The 16,407-nt window shown below is 38.4% G+C and overlaps 1 protein-coding gene across 1 annotated transcript in view; it reads right to left on the bottom strand.

The window, feature by feature from the left end:
* Positions 1-15,769, bottom strand: part of LOC122133924 (lissencephaly-1 homolog A-like) — a 31,178-nt gene extending 15,409 nt beyond the window's left edge. Inside the window, exons 1-2 of the mRNA XM_042771228.1 lie at positions 15,590-15,769; positions 8,317-8,558 (exon numbers count right to left, since the gene is read on the bottom strand). Of these exons, the coding sequence (XP_042627162.1) occupies positions 8,317-8,348 (32 nt within the window). The 5' untranslated portion in view covers positions 8,349-8,558; positions 15,590-15,769. The remainder of the gene's footprint in view (positions 1-8,316; positions 8,559-15,589) is intronic.
* Positions 15,770-16,407: the final 638 nt, after the last annotated feature.

A 16,407-nucleotide genomic window follows, 5' to 3' on the forward strand; every position in this document is an offset into this window, starting at 1 on the left:
AATCATTAGTGTACAAGTATCTTAGATATATCTACTAGTAAAGGATGAGTTTTTATAATGCATTTTGTACCAATAATAGTAATAATATTAGACAAGCATATGTATTTTAAAGAAAGACAATAATAATAGTAATAATAATAATAATAATGCTCCACGGTTTTATTTCCATGTCAATGACAGAACCAAAGCCTTGCTATTTCAAAGTGTGCTAGGGAAAAAAAATAATTTAAAGCTAAAATAAAATGTGTGCACATTCACAAAGAACAATTTTACAAATGCTTTCTGCTTAAATAGGGAAGGAATATGTCAGTTCTTTGAAGGAAGCCTCCACCTCTGTTTTCAACACATTTTGAGCTGCTGAGAAGTCAGCAAGACTGTGGTGAGCGGAAGATATTCATTGATAGTGAAGACAAAGAAGGCTGTCAGAGACGCCGCTCTGCTGTCCAAACTCTTCCTGGCATTGTGATGGCAGAAGGATCCACAGCCGCGAGGAAACAAGGAGCCCAATATGGAAATGCTATTTCAGCGAGACAGCCACATTGTTCACATATACTCTTAAATCAAGATCAAAATCAAGATAGATAAAAAGAATTTAAATATCTATAGACCAGACAACAAAGAGTCTAACAGCACACACAGGGAGAGGAAAAACTCTGGGTGTGGCATGGTTAGAGATAAATGATATGATTATATATACAGTGTGTCTTTTGTGGATGGGCCAGTTCACCAAGGAGCAGACAATGAAGTGACCAAGCTCTGGCACCATATCTACTGCAGCCTGTGACAGTGAGGGTGCTCTGTTTAAAGTCAAGGTCAGCACGAGGCTATCTCTCATGTGACAGGCGACAGGAATGAACTACACACTGCTTCATGCTGGAGGGAACATATGTGTGTGACTCTACTCTGCTTTGAGTGGGACATGCTCGACAGATACCTTACTGAAGATACAGCTCAATAACAATGCTTCTTTATGAGTCAAACAGAGCAGTTCAGCAAAACAAAACTCTGATATTATGGCAATGTACATCCTGGAAATACCTTGAATTCTGAAGCATTCTGTGTGCATATTGTATACAGGACTCACATTTGTTTAATGATGATAAGCAAAGTCACATTTTGCTATTGCACTGCTGTTAACAATAAATGTGAACGACAACAGTTCAAAATCTTTAAATGCATTCAGTAATAACCAAAAATCGGAGTAATTAATTATTTCCTCAGTCTATATGTAGCATTAAAACATTATTATTACTACTGTTATATTTTAGATTGCAATTAAATGAGGTAAATTTTTAATTCATCCAAAAACAAAAATTCTCACTCTCATATCCAAAATTATGAGCTTCTTTCTTTTGCAGAACACAGAGTATATTTATAAAAATCTGTCTTTTGTATTTTTCTATACAATTGGACATCAATGGAGTCTGGTTCCAAACGTTTTTCAAAATATCTTATTTTATGCTTCACAAAATAAACTACACGGGTTTGGAATGGCATGAGGGTAAGAAATGAAGGCATTTTGTAATTTTTGGTTGGTTAAATGTAATGCCCAACAACAAATATTGTATTATAATGAATATTTTAATCACAATTATCACACTCTGGCTGGCATGCATGCAAGCTTGTTCACTCAGTGAAGTCTTTGAAAGTTTAAAGCAACTTGCTTGCTGTTAGAAAAAGCCTGTCTGCAGAACAGAAACTCATAACAATTCATAATTTACAGACAAGAATATAACCGTGAAATGCAAGTTATGTGCTGTAGAAAAAAAAAATTGTGAAGATTAAACAGCAAATGAAACCTGTCGAAAAAAACAAACGCAGTCCACATGAAACAGTGCATATGAGCTTCTTAGAAACATTTAATAAAAAGCTTAAAGAAAACCACGAGATTACCAACTACAAAGACAAATGACAACTATATTTAACTGTAGTGTGTATGTGACAACAGTGAATTTAATCTCAGGGCAGAAATCAGAGTCCTTTTTGAATCTACCTTCAGATTACCATCAAGATGATGTTCCAGCGATTCATCCTGGATGATGTGTTGACAAAGACCAAAGATCAGTGTTGGCACAAGCAAACAAGCAAGCAGTGTCTCCCAACAATAACAAATCACCTTCAATTAGTTCCCATTATGAGGTAAAGTGCCATGACATTTAGACCTTCAGATGCATCTCCCCCTCATGCTAGCCCTGCACACCCACTGCTGAATTCACCAAAACCCAGATCACAATTACAGCCAGCCACAATTGCTATTTTTTGTGATATTGCTAGCTGCAGTCACAATCCAAATAATAAAAAGTGGAAAACTCTGCAAGCTATAAAAACCCTTCCAGCTCTCCAAAACTGTTTTCTAAGAAAGGACATGCAGTAGCAAAGATGGCAAGGAAAAGAAAACATTGTGAACAAACAAATGAGTGCTCATAGCTTTGGGCTGGTCTCCATGGAAACCATGGAGCAGGCAGGGAAGCGAAGCTGCAATGAACCTGAGTGGGCAGAGATGCTGAAAACAAGAAACAAAAGAAACTCTTCATTAAGGAAGGGCTTCCTCAAACGAACCAGAGACTGTCTCAAAATCAGCAGAGCTGCCTTTCTAGACAGCATTTGTGGGCAACATGGGAACATCTGAATGTGCAAACACAGTGAGCACCAAGGGAGTCTATGATGATACGCTGGAAATATGTTTTTGCAACAACCTGGTAACATATTTTGTTTATTAAACGTAGATGTAAACCCATTCATCTGAGAAAATGAGTCTTCATAATATCTGACACCTGCCAGGTACATAAGGCCATAAGATTTTCATAATGCAGAAAATGTGGACAGAATTACGGAATTCAGTCATTAAAATGCAATTTACTGTTTAACGTGGAATGTTGCGGAATTTGGCAAAAAGTAGATGAACAAAATCAAAAATAGGCCATACACTTTAATTCACAGACTAGTGTCTATGAACATTAAACAGCAAAATGACTGCAATTTAAATATGAAGTCTGCATGTGTCTCATCTACACTTGCACTTGACTTCAACAAGGAAATCCACTTATCCCAAGATCTGTATAAAGCTTTTTGATTAATTTAACAATATCAGCTAGATATAATAAGGTAATAGTAAGGAAAAATAATTTAGGTTTATTTAGAATGAGATGAAGGTCCGCTTTTGGTGTTAACTGCATTTGTCAACTACACAAGGACGCTCAACAAGAGCTTTATCTTAAGATGCTCTAAAAGTTCACTTTAAAGACATTTCACCATTTAATTTAATAAAACCACCATCAGTTACACTCTGAAACAAAGGTCTTCACTACAACCCACCAAAATAAAAAAAGGATTGACAGAAATATATTGTACAGTAGAATGTATTTGTTAACAATAATAATAAAGCTTATTAAAACATCTTACAATATCACAATTTTTCACCCATGTTGCAATTCAAACTGCAAATCTTAAATTATTTTTAACTGAAATGTTAAAAATTTAAACAGAAAACAGAATTTGGGAAAAGATCAAATGGAATCTGGGAAAAATAAAATGGGTTTCATAACATATCTAATAGTTAATTTAATCAAGAATTTGATTTTTAATTACAGTATGCTTCAGGACCACATGACTGAATCTGCAGCTGAAGAGCATGTCAAACTAAATCTAAAGCACTAAAGCAGGGTGGTGGCAGTATGTGTGTGCGATGTGTGCTCATGAGAGTGGCTGCAGTAGAAGAGATGAGGAGCATTACCTCATTCTTTCTGGAGGAGACTCATCTCGCTCTAACATCATTTCCGCTAAGTGCTTGCTTCCGGATCCACATCACCACTGCCAGCCAGACAGCATCCCGCACCCCTCCCACCTCGACCCACAAACCCTGTGCATCTCTTCTCAGTAAACAAACACTGTCTTATCAGACTGCGATGAGCCCCTGTGGGTATATCTTGTCTGACTGCCTCTGGCATGTGGATTTGCTTTGCTTATTATCCAGCTGCCATCATGAATCAGAACATGGCATCACAGGACTGCAGAATGAGTCCCTTTCCAGGCTTTGGGAGATGGTAACCTTTGTACAAACTGATATTCCCTGCAGCTAGCCTGTACATAAAACAACACGGCCAACAGAAAGAGGCTTTCATCAAAGCCAGCACTCTCTCTTTGCGCCTCTATCCAGGGATTCTACAGGAAAGCTGATTATTCCCTGACAAAAGGCACCTGAGCAGAGGTTGCTGCAGTTCTGCTGACTAAGCGCACACGATGTGTTCTCTGAGCATCCAAGTGGACTTTACACTAGTTTCCAGTAAGAACCAGTTAGACATACCTTTTCACTCAATGTCCAAACAGAACAAATGAGTTCTCAAAACTGATGACTCTAAAACTAGTGAACCCACTGAAATAATGCAGAAACCACAGCATATCTAGCACTCTGACCTTATCAGTTCTCAAAGAGCCTCATTATTTCACATCCTCACTACAGCACACTGCATAGGTCAACAATGCATGTAATATGAAAGGGAACGTTCTAAATGAAAAAGAGAGCATGTAATGACTCCATGATGATCAAAGCAAAGAAATAGCAATCTATTTATTGAGATTTTTCCTGATAAAAATTCTGATTGCTATTTTACATGATTTTTAAAATAAATAAAATCTGCAGGTGTGCTGTGCTTGATTGTAGGGCTGCACAATTTTACCATAAAAGGTGAATATATCAATATGACTATAAAATAATTTATAATAACACCCTAGCAACCACCTAGCAATGTTTTTGCCACAAACTAAATCACTCACGCAGCTGCATAGGAACATGCTAAAGCACTCAGAACACCTTGAATGTTAGTCTATTCTAAAATCATTCAATGCTAGACAGTTCAGGCACAAGAAAACTAAATTGCAACACCCTGAAAAATTTGACACTACAGAAAGAAAGCCACCCAAATAGTTAAGTGAAGCATACAGATCTTATTTTAGTGATATGATGAATGTAGGTTAATTGCAAATGCTCTGTGTTCTGGCAGTTCAGAGACAGCAGACCTTGAGTTTGTGTGTGTAAAGGGCACATGCAATTGGATGTGCGTGTGTGTGCACAGCATGGGAGTGTTGAGCCAGCTGTCTCACATACACACGCGTAGTCCCTTTGACAGAAGAGTTAATGAGATTTGGGCTGCTCCTCAGAGGCCACACCCCTTAAGACGACTAGCAGAGCGGGTTCTTAGCACTAATGCTATGTTTTTGTTTACAGTCATTTGACTAAGGTCCTGAGCCATGGCGCAATCTCATGTATGCACAAGCACACACACACGACAAGCAGGCAGGAGCAAAGGGATCCCACACTCTTTTGAGGGGAATTTTAGATTACACATTCACATTCCCTCGCCGGTATGAAGGAGTGGCAGCTGGCACAGTAATCTCTGACTGCATGTGGCACTAATGCAAGTATTATGCGTGTAAAGCTTTGCTCAGCTCCTCCTCGGGAACCTCTTAAGCATAAACAACTACACAACCACAAAATTACCATTCAAATGCCACCTAATGTTGGAAACTTTTCATAACATGTCAAATTTCTGCAATTTCAATTACCCTATTTCAGCCCTCCACAATAATAGAATAAATCTCAGGCTGAAGTCTAGACTGATTCTAGGGATGCTGAGATAGCATCTAAGTCAAAGGATTGAGGCCCCTAAAAGCAGCAGAAGGGCCGTCACCTCCTCCGTGTGCCAGTCTGCAGATTAAATCCATACTGCTGATGGGATTCCTGCTGACTGGCTGGCGGCAGCTCCATCAGAGCTCACCAGGGGCTGGCAAAGCAGTTACGTTTTAGAATGAGGCAGAGAGGTGGTCTCCAGAGCCCAGGCCTGCACACACCTGCCACACCTACAGCACAACGCTAAACCACAGCTGTCATGATGAAATATCAGATGACGACTGAAAGTCAGGTGTTATTCACAGGGCAGAATGATGTATGTATAAGTAGGTGTTTTATTCAAATTGCGTAAAACCCAGCTAAACTGAATATACTATTTCAATAAATTAATAACATGCCCTGAGGATGGTCGTTTGACCGAAAGCTTGGTGATTAAATTTACTTTAAGGATTCAAGTGTGCAGACAGTTTATTTTTTGGAATAAATTAATAACAGCAATAAAAATAATAATAAAAATAATAATAATAATAATAATAGAAATAATATAAAAGGTAAAACTTTAATCACTAAAAGCTTTTTTGACCAAATTCTAAAGTATTATATTTTTATTATTGTTGTTTTTTAATATTTCAAACACAGATAAATGCTGTCATCTCCTACTGTAATTACCAAAAATGTTTGGAATTACTTGAATGTAAAAAAGTGAACAGAGAATGCATTACATTCATAATGCATGATATGCAAATTACATGGACACATTCAAGTAATCGCTTAAGGCCCTGCTGAACCTTGTTTGAGAGATAGATTACAGTGCTAAGGTGATTTTGAAGTTGCTGTCCAAGCTAAGAATGAGCAATATTTAGACATCAGCTACGTGTAGATAATGCATTTCTCAATTAACTTGCAAATCTGTTTAATTAGAATAAAATCCTAAAGCCAAAGAAGGTAAGATCTATAAAGAGATACAAGCCCTACAATCAAATATAGACAGCCTACAGCAAGCTGAGAGCACATTTTATCTCAACTGCAGAGTCAACAGCAATATTTAGCTCCTATATAGGAAGAGCTACCTGACCTATGAGCTCACACTAGGTACGTTTACATGGACACTTTTTGCTTCCATTTGAATTAATTCATTCTGATTGACGAATCCAAACGTAGTGTTTACATGAACGCTAAATAAAGTTATCAGGTTGATATGTCACAAGCTTCTGATCGGATTTACTCTTTTGACATGCGCAGGCTGCATGAATATACAGAGCTTCCCGCTGTTGTCACATACCATTTTAAAAAGCACACTTGATATTTATCTACTTCGTGTCCTAATTAGGTGACGACTAGCACATGAACTGTTGTGCTGTGCTGCTTACTTCATAAACAAAAAACAAAAACCGGTCATCTGTGGATGATAATCTTAAACAAGGACTGGTGGGACGTTGTACTGCTCCACTTCACAGACGCTGAGTGAAAGGGGAGTTTTATAATAACGGGACACTTATTTATGACACTTTATTCACCAAGAAGAACAGCTCGTTCTGTGTAATATGCCGTGTGTTTATTTTTACAAAAAACCCTCGCAGACTTCAATCTGCCAAGCGTTCAGTGCATAAACACAATGTGCTCTTGTATGAGTGAATCTATTATGCCTTTGTAACTATATATAGCCTTTGTAAGATGCTGTGCAACCATGTGACCAAGATAAACATCACCAGGAATCCTGACACAGTTTTTTTAAATAAATGAAACAGGCATTACTCTTAGACGTGTGATGAAGGTTAGTTACACTGTGCTGTAAATTAACAAAATTAATCTAAAATAAATATAATCAATTTAAAAAAAAAAAAACTAGCCAGGCAAGACAAAGTAAATTTTAAAGTTCATGAATAAATCAAACACAAAGAGCGGGCCAAAGAGAGCAAAACCTCTTTACGTGCCCCAGAAAAGATTTTAGTATCATTTCTGTATGGCCAGCAGCTGAGCTCTATGCATTGAGAAAAGCCTGAATAACTCAAAACAACACAGATTCAATTCATGTCCTCTGTACAAAATCTGCCAAAGAGGAAAATAAACTGTTGAGGCAGGCGGTCAGCTTGTCACTGCCTCCAATCTTCCTCTACTATTGTCCTAATGAATCCAGTAGTTATGCTTCAAGATGCCCCCTGGTATTCTACCAGTATTCACAAAAACTGCCCAGCATTTGCTGCCAGTCTAGCAGGACAATTCACATTCATGTTAGTGAATCTATGTGGAGTGGGAAGTTAACATCCTTTCAACATTACCAACAGTCATTTTTCAAGTAACATTCAACTTTCCAACAGAAAATTCACAAAACAAAGCATTTATAAATCAAGTGCAAAGATGTCATTTAGTACAGTTAAAAAATTTTGCACAGTGGCTATAAACACTCTTGAGCCCATTACAATGACATCTATCCTGACGGGACACAAAAGGGTTGTTTATGTCTAGGCTTTGTCTAGACCTCCTGTAGACATCTCCCCATTGATTACTCATGAGAGAGAACCAGTGATCTTTTCAGCTGTCAAACTCCCTGATAAACCCATACTGTACTTCACTGTGGTCAAAGGTTTAATGAGGGATGAGATTATGATTATGTCTATTACACATACAGATTCACCAATATATTTTCTATTGTTTGCCTTACACAGCGCTATGTGGATTTGCGAACTTACAGCTCGTCACGTTGTCTCTGTGACAGCACCATGGTGACGGGACGGGGCGGGGCGGGGCTGGGGGTCAGGTGTAGAGTGTGCAGCAACTGCTATCTCCTTGGCAGGAGATCAGAGATAGGACACCGGGTCCGGCTTGCAGGGCGGTCAGCAGCTCACCCCAAACACTTCTCCTTAACGACTGTCTCCAGGAACACCACACATCGACAGCCTGCAGGCATCTACCAGCCAGACAGTCCCTGCATCTGTGGAGGAAAAGGACACATTCGTCATTTACAATAACAGACCACCTGGATGGAATCGGAATGCAAAATATCCCAGTGCAGATGAGTAGTGGTCACACAGGCTTAAGGCAACAGTGGAAATATGCAACTGACCCCGTTCCTCTGACAGTAGCTTTGGGGGCTAACACACATTTCATCAGGTGCTCCATCTGCTCTATTTCCCCCAGCACACATCTCATTCTAGCCTGTATTCAGTCCTGTATTCAGTTTTGTTACAGACTCCTGCTGCCCCTGTCGGGAGCTCTGAACATGGGTAAAAGGGACCGATGACCCAGATTTTAGCATCAACCTACTTCTGCACTCCAGTGAGATACACAGTTTGAAGGCAACAAGCAGAACTCTGAATTTCTCTCTGCTAAAAGAAAGATCACTATGTAGTCGGGATGGCAAAAGTACTGCTACTTTACAACAAGACTATATATATAGGCTAGAGAGAGAGAGGCCATATTACAATAAAACCAAACACAAACAAAAACCACAAGCATCACAACCACAGGTCATCCCCATCCCCATCCAGGGCTGGGTATCATCCGCTACCTGCTACATGATACATATCTAACAGTACGATTAATGTATTGATGTATTAAAGTGTAAACAGTCCATTTTCTTTGAGTAAAATATAAACGGATTGGGCAAGGGGTGGACGATACAGCCAAAATCTTATTTCACTTACTCGTAGGACTTGTATTTTAGCTGGAAGCTAATATGACATGTTTAAAAACGTCTCATGATGGATTTGTTTCTTACAAGCATGCAGCTTTTCACTTAAGATGTGAACTGATGGGCTGGATTCACGTGGATCACTTGTGGGTTATTGGGATGTTTTTAATCAGCTGTTTAGACTCTCATTCTGAAGGCACCCATTCACTGCAGAGGATCAAGTGATGTAAAGCTAAATTTCTCCCAATCTGTTCAGATGAAGAAACAAATGCATCTAAATCTTGGATGGCATGAGGGTGAGTACATTTTCAGCAAATTTTCAGTTTTGGGTGAACACGTCCTACACCTTCCAGTGTAAATGCAGCCAGATGTTATTTAAATGACAGTATTAAAAAAGAAAAACAGAAAACCACTTACTGCTAATTTGCTTCTTTATTGACTGTTCACTTAATTAAGAATTACTTCAAAGCTACGTGCCATTATTCTCATTTAATTTGTTAATACTTAGCTTAATATATATATATATCTTTAAATAAATAAAGTTGTGTGTTCAAAATTATATAAGTTGCTATTACATGTCGTTTAAAATCAGTATCAAGAATCAGTAAATTAATTGGCACTGATACAAATTACTAAAATTTTGGTATTGAGACGACCATAGTGGGTAGCTTTATGATACAGCATTACTCTACGCTGTTCAGGAAATCACATTGTGGAATTAAGAATATCATCCAGGAAACAAACAGCCTGACTAATAAGCAACTAATCCAGCCATTAGAATCAGTGCTCTCTGAGACGTGTGAGGGGAAACACTATAAGCCTCTTAGAGACCTGCATCTTGCTATGGGGGTCTTTGGCACTACTCATGAAGAACAAGAGGTAAGCATACCACATTCCTCACCCGAGCTTTGAGCACTCCACATATTTACCCACACATAAATCTGACAGGTTCAGCACTGACCCACAGGACAAGGAGACCAAAAACAGCAGTTAAGTGAGTTAACGTGCTTTCAAACCAGATATTATTAATAAGAATCAGAACAACCTTTATCAGCAATTGACCTGCTGGTTAAGACGTTTATCTGTAAATTGCCAGATCATGAGCACCACTTGAACTATGAACAACCAGAGAGGCTCTGATATGCTGACAGGCCTGTAGTGTTGAGCAATCTGCTCCATAGTCATATCATCCCATCATTAGGAAGATCGCTGATACACAATATCATGCTAATTCACTTAATTATTTACAGGGTAAGGCTAAAAGCAGCCTAATGTTAGGACGTCATGTCATAAAATATATTAATATGACTTAATTTTTTATTTAAGCATTGTAAGTTAATAATTATAATGCTTACATTCCCACAGTTACTACAGAGAACATTTACATTATCAAAAAGAACATGACTTCAGTCTAGCGCGAGTTTATGCACTGTAAAAAACACTCCCGTTATAAGCAGTGAAGCGGTATGATGATTAAATCTCTTATAATTACATCACACGTACATCTGCACTTTTTTGTAAATGATGAAAGAATTTGTGAGCGAGCAGAATTCAGTCAGCGAGTGCATGCACTGGACAACAAAACTCCAGTGTTTCAGCAATGACTGAACGCCTCAAAGGCCATTGCATTCATAAACTCAACGGAATCGTGTGTTTGGTTATAACACAAAACACTGTAAAACCGCGGAAAAATAAATATGATGGAACAATAAGGCCCTAATATTAATTAGATAGAATTTAGGGCTGCACGATTAATCGAGTTTAAATCGCAAAAAAATGTGATTGTCATGCGCATCTTGTCAGGGAAGCACTGTTCTGTGATCAGTAGTAAATCTCCATCCAAAAGCCAGATGGCGCTCTCACACAGAAACCCCAAATACACTCTGCAGAAGAAATCCATACAGCTGAATAAACAGAAGATTTAACTGCTTTCATTGATTCAACGCGACTAATAAACACACGACTACGACAATATATGGTTTATCGAAATTCGTCTTATTATACTTTTTCTTATAAATAAAGTATATAATAATGCAATGCTAATCAACATAGCCTTTATCACTGCTTAGAATACTATGAAATATGTTGTGTGCCTTATTCTGTGTAAGAAGCCACATCATCTCACAGCAGGATTTGTCAAACACTCGTCTGACGTTATGAAGTGAGTTTGGAGTAAAAACATGTTATTAAATGTGGTATTTTCACATGGTTTCAGATGGAGCAGCACAGGGCCTGAATGTCGTTTTGGAAAATGGGGGGAAATTCCCCTTTTAGGTGGCTCTTATTGGAGGGGGGGTTAATTTGAGGGGGGAGTTAGGGTATTTTTTATGCATATTTTTAAACTACATCCAACCAAAATGTTTCGTCACCCAGTGTATTTGTGTTTTATAATTTACAATGTTGTTGATTCATATTTATATTGTGAGGAAGAAACTTAAAAAAAAAAAAAAAATAAAAAAAACATTCACACTCGGAATCAAATTTATTTTAACTAAAAAAGACAAGTAAACAGTCATTAATAAAATAAAAATAGATTAATGAAAAGCAATGGCACAAACAAATACAATAACAAGATACAACTAAAATTAACTGTGCTTTAAGTTTTTCAGGAAGGTTTAACAGTAATATTCAGGTACAGAAATACCACAGAAACAAAATCATCTATTTAAAAAAAAACACTGGTTAGTCTTCCACGTATAAATAAACATTGCTGACAGACAGCAGCAGGTTTATCTAGGTTGTTGTGTCTTTAAGACCTCATGCACGGATCAAACTGTTACACATATGTTTTGTTTCTCAACTGTTTACATTCCCTTAATATCCTGTATACCGACAATGTTTAGTATAAATCGACTGTTTACATGAATACTCATCAAGACGGGCACTTTGACATATTTTTGTATGTATTTGGCCGATGCGTCTCTATGTGTGCATGCTTTGGGTGTGAGGCGGCTCACAGTCACAGTCACAGAGCGTGCAAGTACTGAATTGAGCACTTGAATGTTTAAAACTGTAAGACTCAAAAGCACGTGCAAATGATACATTCCGTCATCTGTACGACCATGTCATGACATCCTCAGTAGGCTTGCCAATCCCAGCAGCGTTACATGTGATGTGCACCAGACCTCTTTTCCCCTTTTAACTGGATGTTTTAACAGCAAGGGCAGCAGGAGACAATGCCAGGAATGTGAATGATATGCAAAGAGCAAGAAGAGCTCTTTACCCTCCATCTCATTCCTTCTTTGCTTTTGAAGGTTTTATTGAAATGGGACCTATAATGACAGCAATGTAGCTCTTTCAGTCTTTGCCATGCAAAACATTAACAGCTGCTGAGGGAATCCAATTCAAGCAGACCCAATTTACCAATGCCACTATATTTGTTGCTTCAAGTTACAATTTCATATGAGAATGTGCTTTGGGACTTCTGCAACACTAACTGGAATCTTTGAAAATTAGATTATAGTCAAAAAAGCGAGTTCAGACCACAAAGAGCATAATGAGCTCTTGCATTTATATGCCTTCTCAAACATGCAGGCCTAAGTCACTTAGAAGTTCGTACCAAACTGAGCTGTAACGTATAATCCTGGCCATTTAAGCATGTAAACAAAACGAATCAAAAACAATGACAAGATGTTATTGATCCACCATCTTGAAATCTACATTTCACACATCAAAACATCAGAGCTTTTAGTTGCCATGGTGAAAGCATTACTGATCCCCACTGGCACTGAAACACATTATGACCTCTTCTCTGCAGACACACATCCAGTGCGCAAACCAAACCACCTCTATCCCAGTCATCACAAACTGCCTGCTGGAACTCCACAAACACACAATTATCCTGCGTTATTTCAGCCAAAGGTTTGGAGGGGTCTAGCAACCGTCTGTGTGCAGCTGAACCACACAACTGAGGCAAAAACAGTCCAGTAGTGATTATCTGTTACTGCTATAAAAAGACCAACGCTGAGCACTAACAAGAGCATGTGATTAAGACAAAGAATGAAACAAAGAAATCTAGCATCAACTGCTGTATTCTGGTGGTCTTCACTGTTTGTTTATCATTATAAAGATAATGAGAGATATTCAACAAGGACCTAGACTGATAATTATAGAATGTTGATTGAAGTGTTTCCAGCATTCCCCATGCACCTCAAACCCAAAAACAGTCCAGCCATTTTAATAGTTTCTTTAGTTTAAGAAAGATGGCAAAAGGAAACATCCCTCTTTGTGGAATTGTGCAAGCTGGTAAAGACAGCCGGCCAATAAAGCTTGGACTAAAAATCACTTTTCTCATTCCCTTGATGGAATTGCCAAGAATACCATCGCGGTACATTTCCACCTCAAGAACGCTGAGTAGCAGCTCATCTGAATGGCAGAGAGTTTAAAAGATCAGAAGAGGTGAGCTGCATTTCACTAACTTGAGATCACAATGTAGCAGCACATTATTAAAAAGCATGATGTGTTATGCCATGTAAAATGTGTCATTTAAAAAAAAAAAGATATTTAATTTTCAAACAAATGTTGTTTATTTCTAATGTCCTATTCAGAGAGTTCAGAAAAAAAATGTATCATGGTTTCCACATAAATATTAAGCAGCACAACCGTTTTCAACATTGATAATAATGGTTTCCTGACCACCAAAACCACACATTAGAAGGATTTCTGAAGGATCATGTGACTGCTGAAAATGAAACTATGGCAACACAGGAATAAAGTACATTTTAAAAATAGATTCAAATAGAAAACTGGTATTTTAACCTGCATCATCATCATCATCTTTACTGTATTTCGATCAAACAAATGCAGACCTTATGAGAATTAAGGCATCTTTACACAGCTGACTGCTCTATGCCTTCTCAAAACACTGCATTAATGCCAGACTAAATTATGCCTGCTCAGACACACCTCAGCTCCCAGTGACAAAGTACGCAGTTGTAATTGGTGTGCGAATGCATTTAAGCCACCTCCAAGCAGCATTACACAGTCTGTGTAAAGACACCTAAATGCCACTTCGGATGCACTTTTATCTTTGCAATTTAAATTTGGCATAAGAGATTTTAATGTTACCAGCATTCAAAAGTCTTAATGTAGATAAATTATGCTGTTCACTGAATCCCATCTATAACATGCTTGCAATCATCAGCAACCATCCATGAAGCCTGTCAAACTAGAGAGGGAGTGTACAGCAAACTTGGCACAATACCTTAAACCATAACGATTAGAGAACGTCCAAAGCACACAAGGTACCACATTTATTCAAAGCATTCGCACCTTGATAAGCAACATGCACGCGCTTGCCTTTTCAAAACATTTACATGCACGATGCTGTTAGTTATGCAGTGAGCAGTCATTAAATTAATGCATTAATTGCTGGCTACGTCGTTGGGCTGGAAATAGACGGCCACATTTACTGCAGTGATAATCACATCATGACAGATCATCACAGAGTCCAACGATCAGAGAAGGATCGGGTCTGCATGCAAACAATCAGCTGACCTAACGTTACATCTGAGACCAGCTCGGCACAGGTACCTGCCCGACTGCTCCAAATCTTCACCTCGTCGCTTATGACATCGTGTTTTATATGCAAACGAGCTTTATAACTGTCAAAAACCTCGGTTATGTTTCATAACCTTGACGTAAACGAACAAAATACGCTGTCCAGGTCTAGCCATCATCGTGTTTTTGAGAAACAACCAAGTTGTCTGACTATTCTGAAGCTCGTTTAAATACTAAACATGTCCGATTACTAGTTATCGATTATATTTAACTCAGAATATGCTGTCTAGGAAAGTTAGGAAGTTCACTAACGTTAGGTTTTGAAACACAGCCATCATTAGCCTTATTCTAAACCGGTATGCTGCAAAAACGACCATTTGAATGGTTTAATTATTCTGTATTTACCCAAAAGGAACTGCACACGGCAAGGTCAGCCTTGGATATAACATGTAACGTTAACTACATGTGGTTAAATAGAGGTATGTGTTGACACGGGCGTTAGCCAACTGTTGCTAGCTAACGAGACACTGACGAAACGACGTGTTGAATCGCCGACAACATACACCTCTAACGAACCGCGAAAACTACAGACCGGAGCGGGGTCGTTTCGCGTATTTATAGAGATGGCGTTCACAGAGTACACACCCGTGGTGCCGTCGACATATTAACGACTAAAGGAGAGAAAACAAGCTGAAGTATTTCTCCAACGGCCGCGTCCGCCATTTTGAGACACGGAGAAACGGAGGCGCAAAAATTACAGCTACAGCAACACTTCGACCGGCGATTTTTATCTAACATAACCGAAAAGAGAGACACAAGTGGGCTGTTCTTACCCTACAGAGTCAGCACTGTATGTTATTCCTCAGAAGACGCTGGTAAGGAACTAAATAAGTGTTATTTTCGAGTTGAAAAGGGGGGCTGAAGTCTCGGGGTCTGCCTCCTTGCAGCGCCGCATTCGCCTCTACACGGCACGGGAGCGCGCATGAGCTGACTTCAGCAGGCGGAGGCGCGCACGCCCTTCAATCTCACGCCCTCCTTTCAAATACTGTGGGCGTTCCTTGAATAAATATTCACCTCAACACCTAGTATCGCGGTTAACTACAAAAACGGACCGTGAAAAATTATTTCGAACAAGAGCCATATCAATGACTTTAATGTGGGTACAACCAGAGCGCGTGACCTCTATTTGTGAGAGTCTCAGCTAGAATCAAAACAATGCCAGGTGCACAAATCAGTTTACATTTTCAGGCTCTGAGTGTAACTTTTTATTAACCTGAAGCTAAATAATTAAATCTATAGGTTGTTATAGTCTTCATCAAGTTTATTACACATAATTAAAAACTTTAGCTCCTCTAAAACTGTAGATAATGAGTACATTTGTTTACTTTTTGAAAACAAAGTGTAAATGTTCTGTTTAGACATAGTGTAGACACTATTTAAATGAACGTAATCACATGTTGTTTTCTAGTTTCTTTATTCATTTTAATAAAAAAGGATACTCGGACCAAAAATAATTAGACTGTTTAGAAGAATTTACATTAAGGTTCCACTCATTAAAGAAACAAAAACAGACTCACAAAGGGCATAACAAGTATTCATGTCAAAAACAGAATAATCACAAAAAATGAAAGAAGAAATCTACAGATATGCA

The sequence above is a fragment of the Cyprinus carpio genome, chromosome A15, assembly GCF_018340385.1.
Source record: "Cyprinus carpio isolate SPL01 chromosome A15, ASM1834038v1, whole genome shotgun sequence".
Classification (NCBI taxonomy): Eukaryota; Metazoa; Chordata; class Actinopteri; order Cypriniformes; family Cyprinidae; genus Cyprinus; species Cyprinus carpio.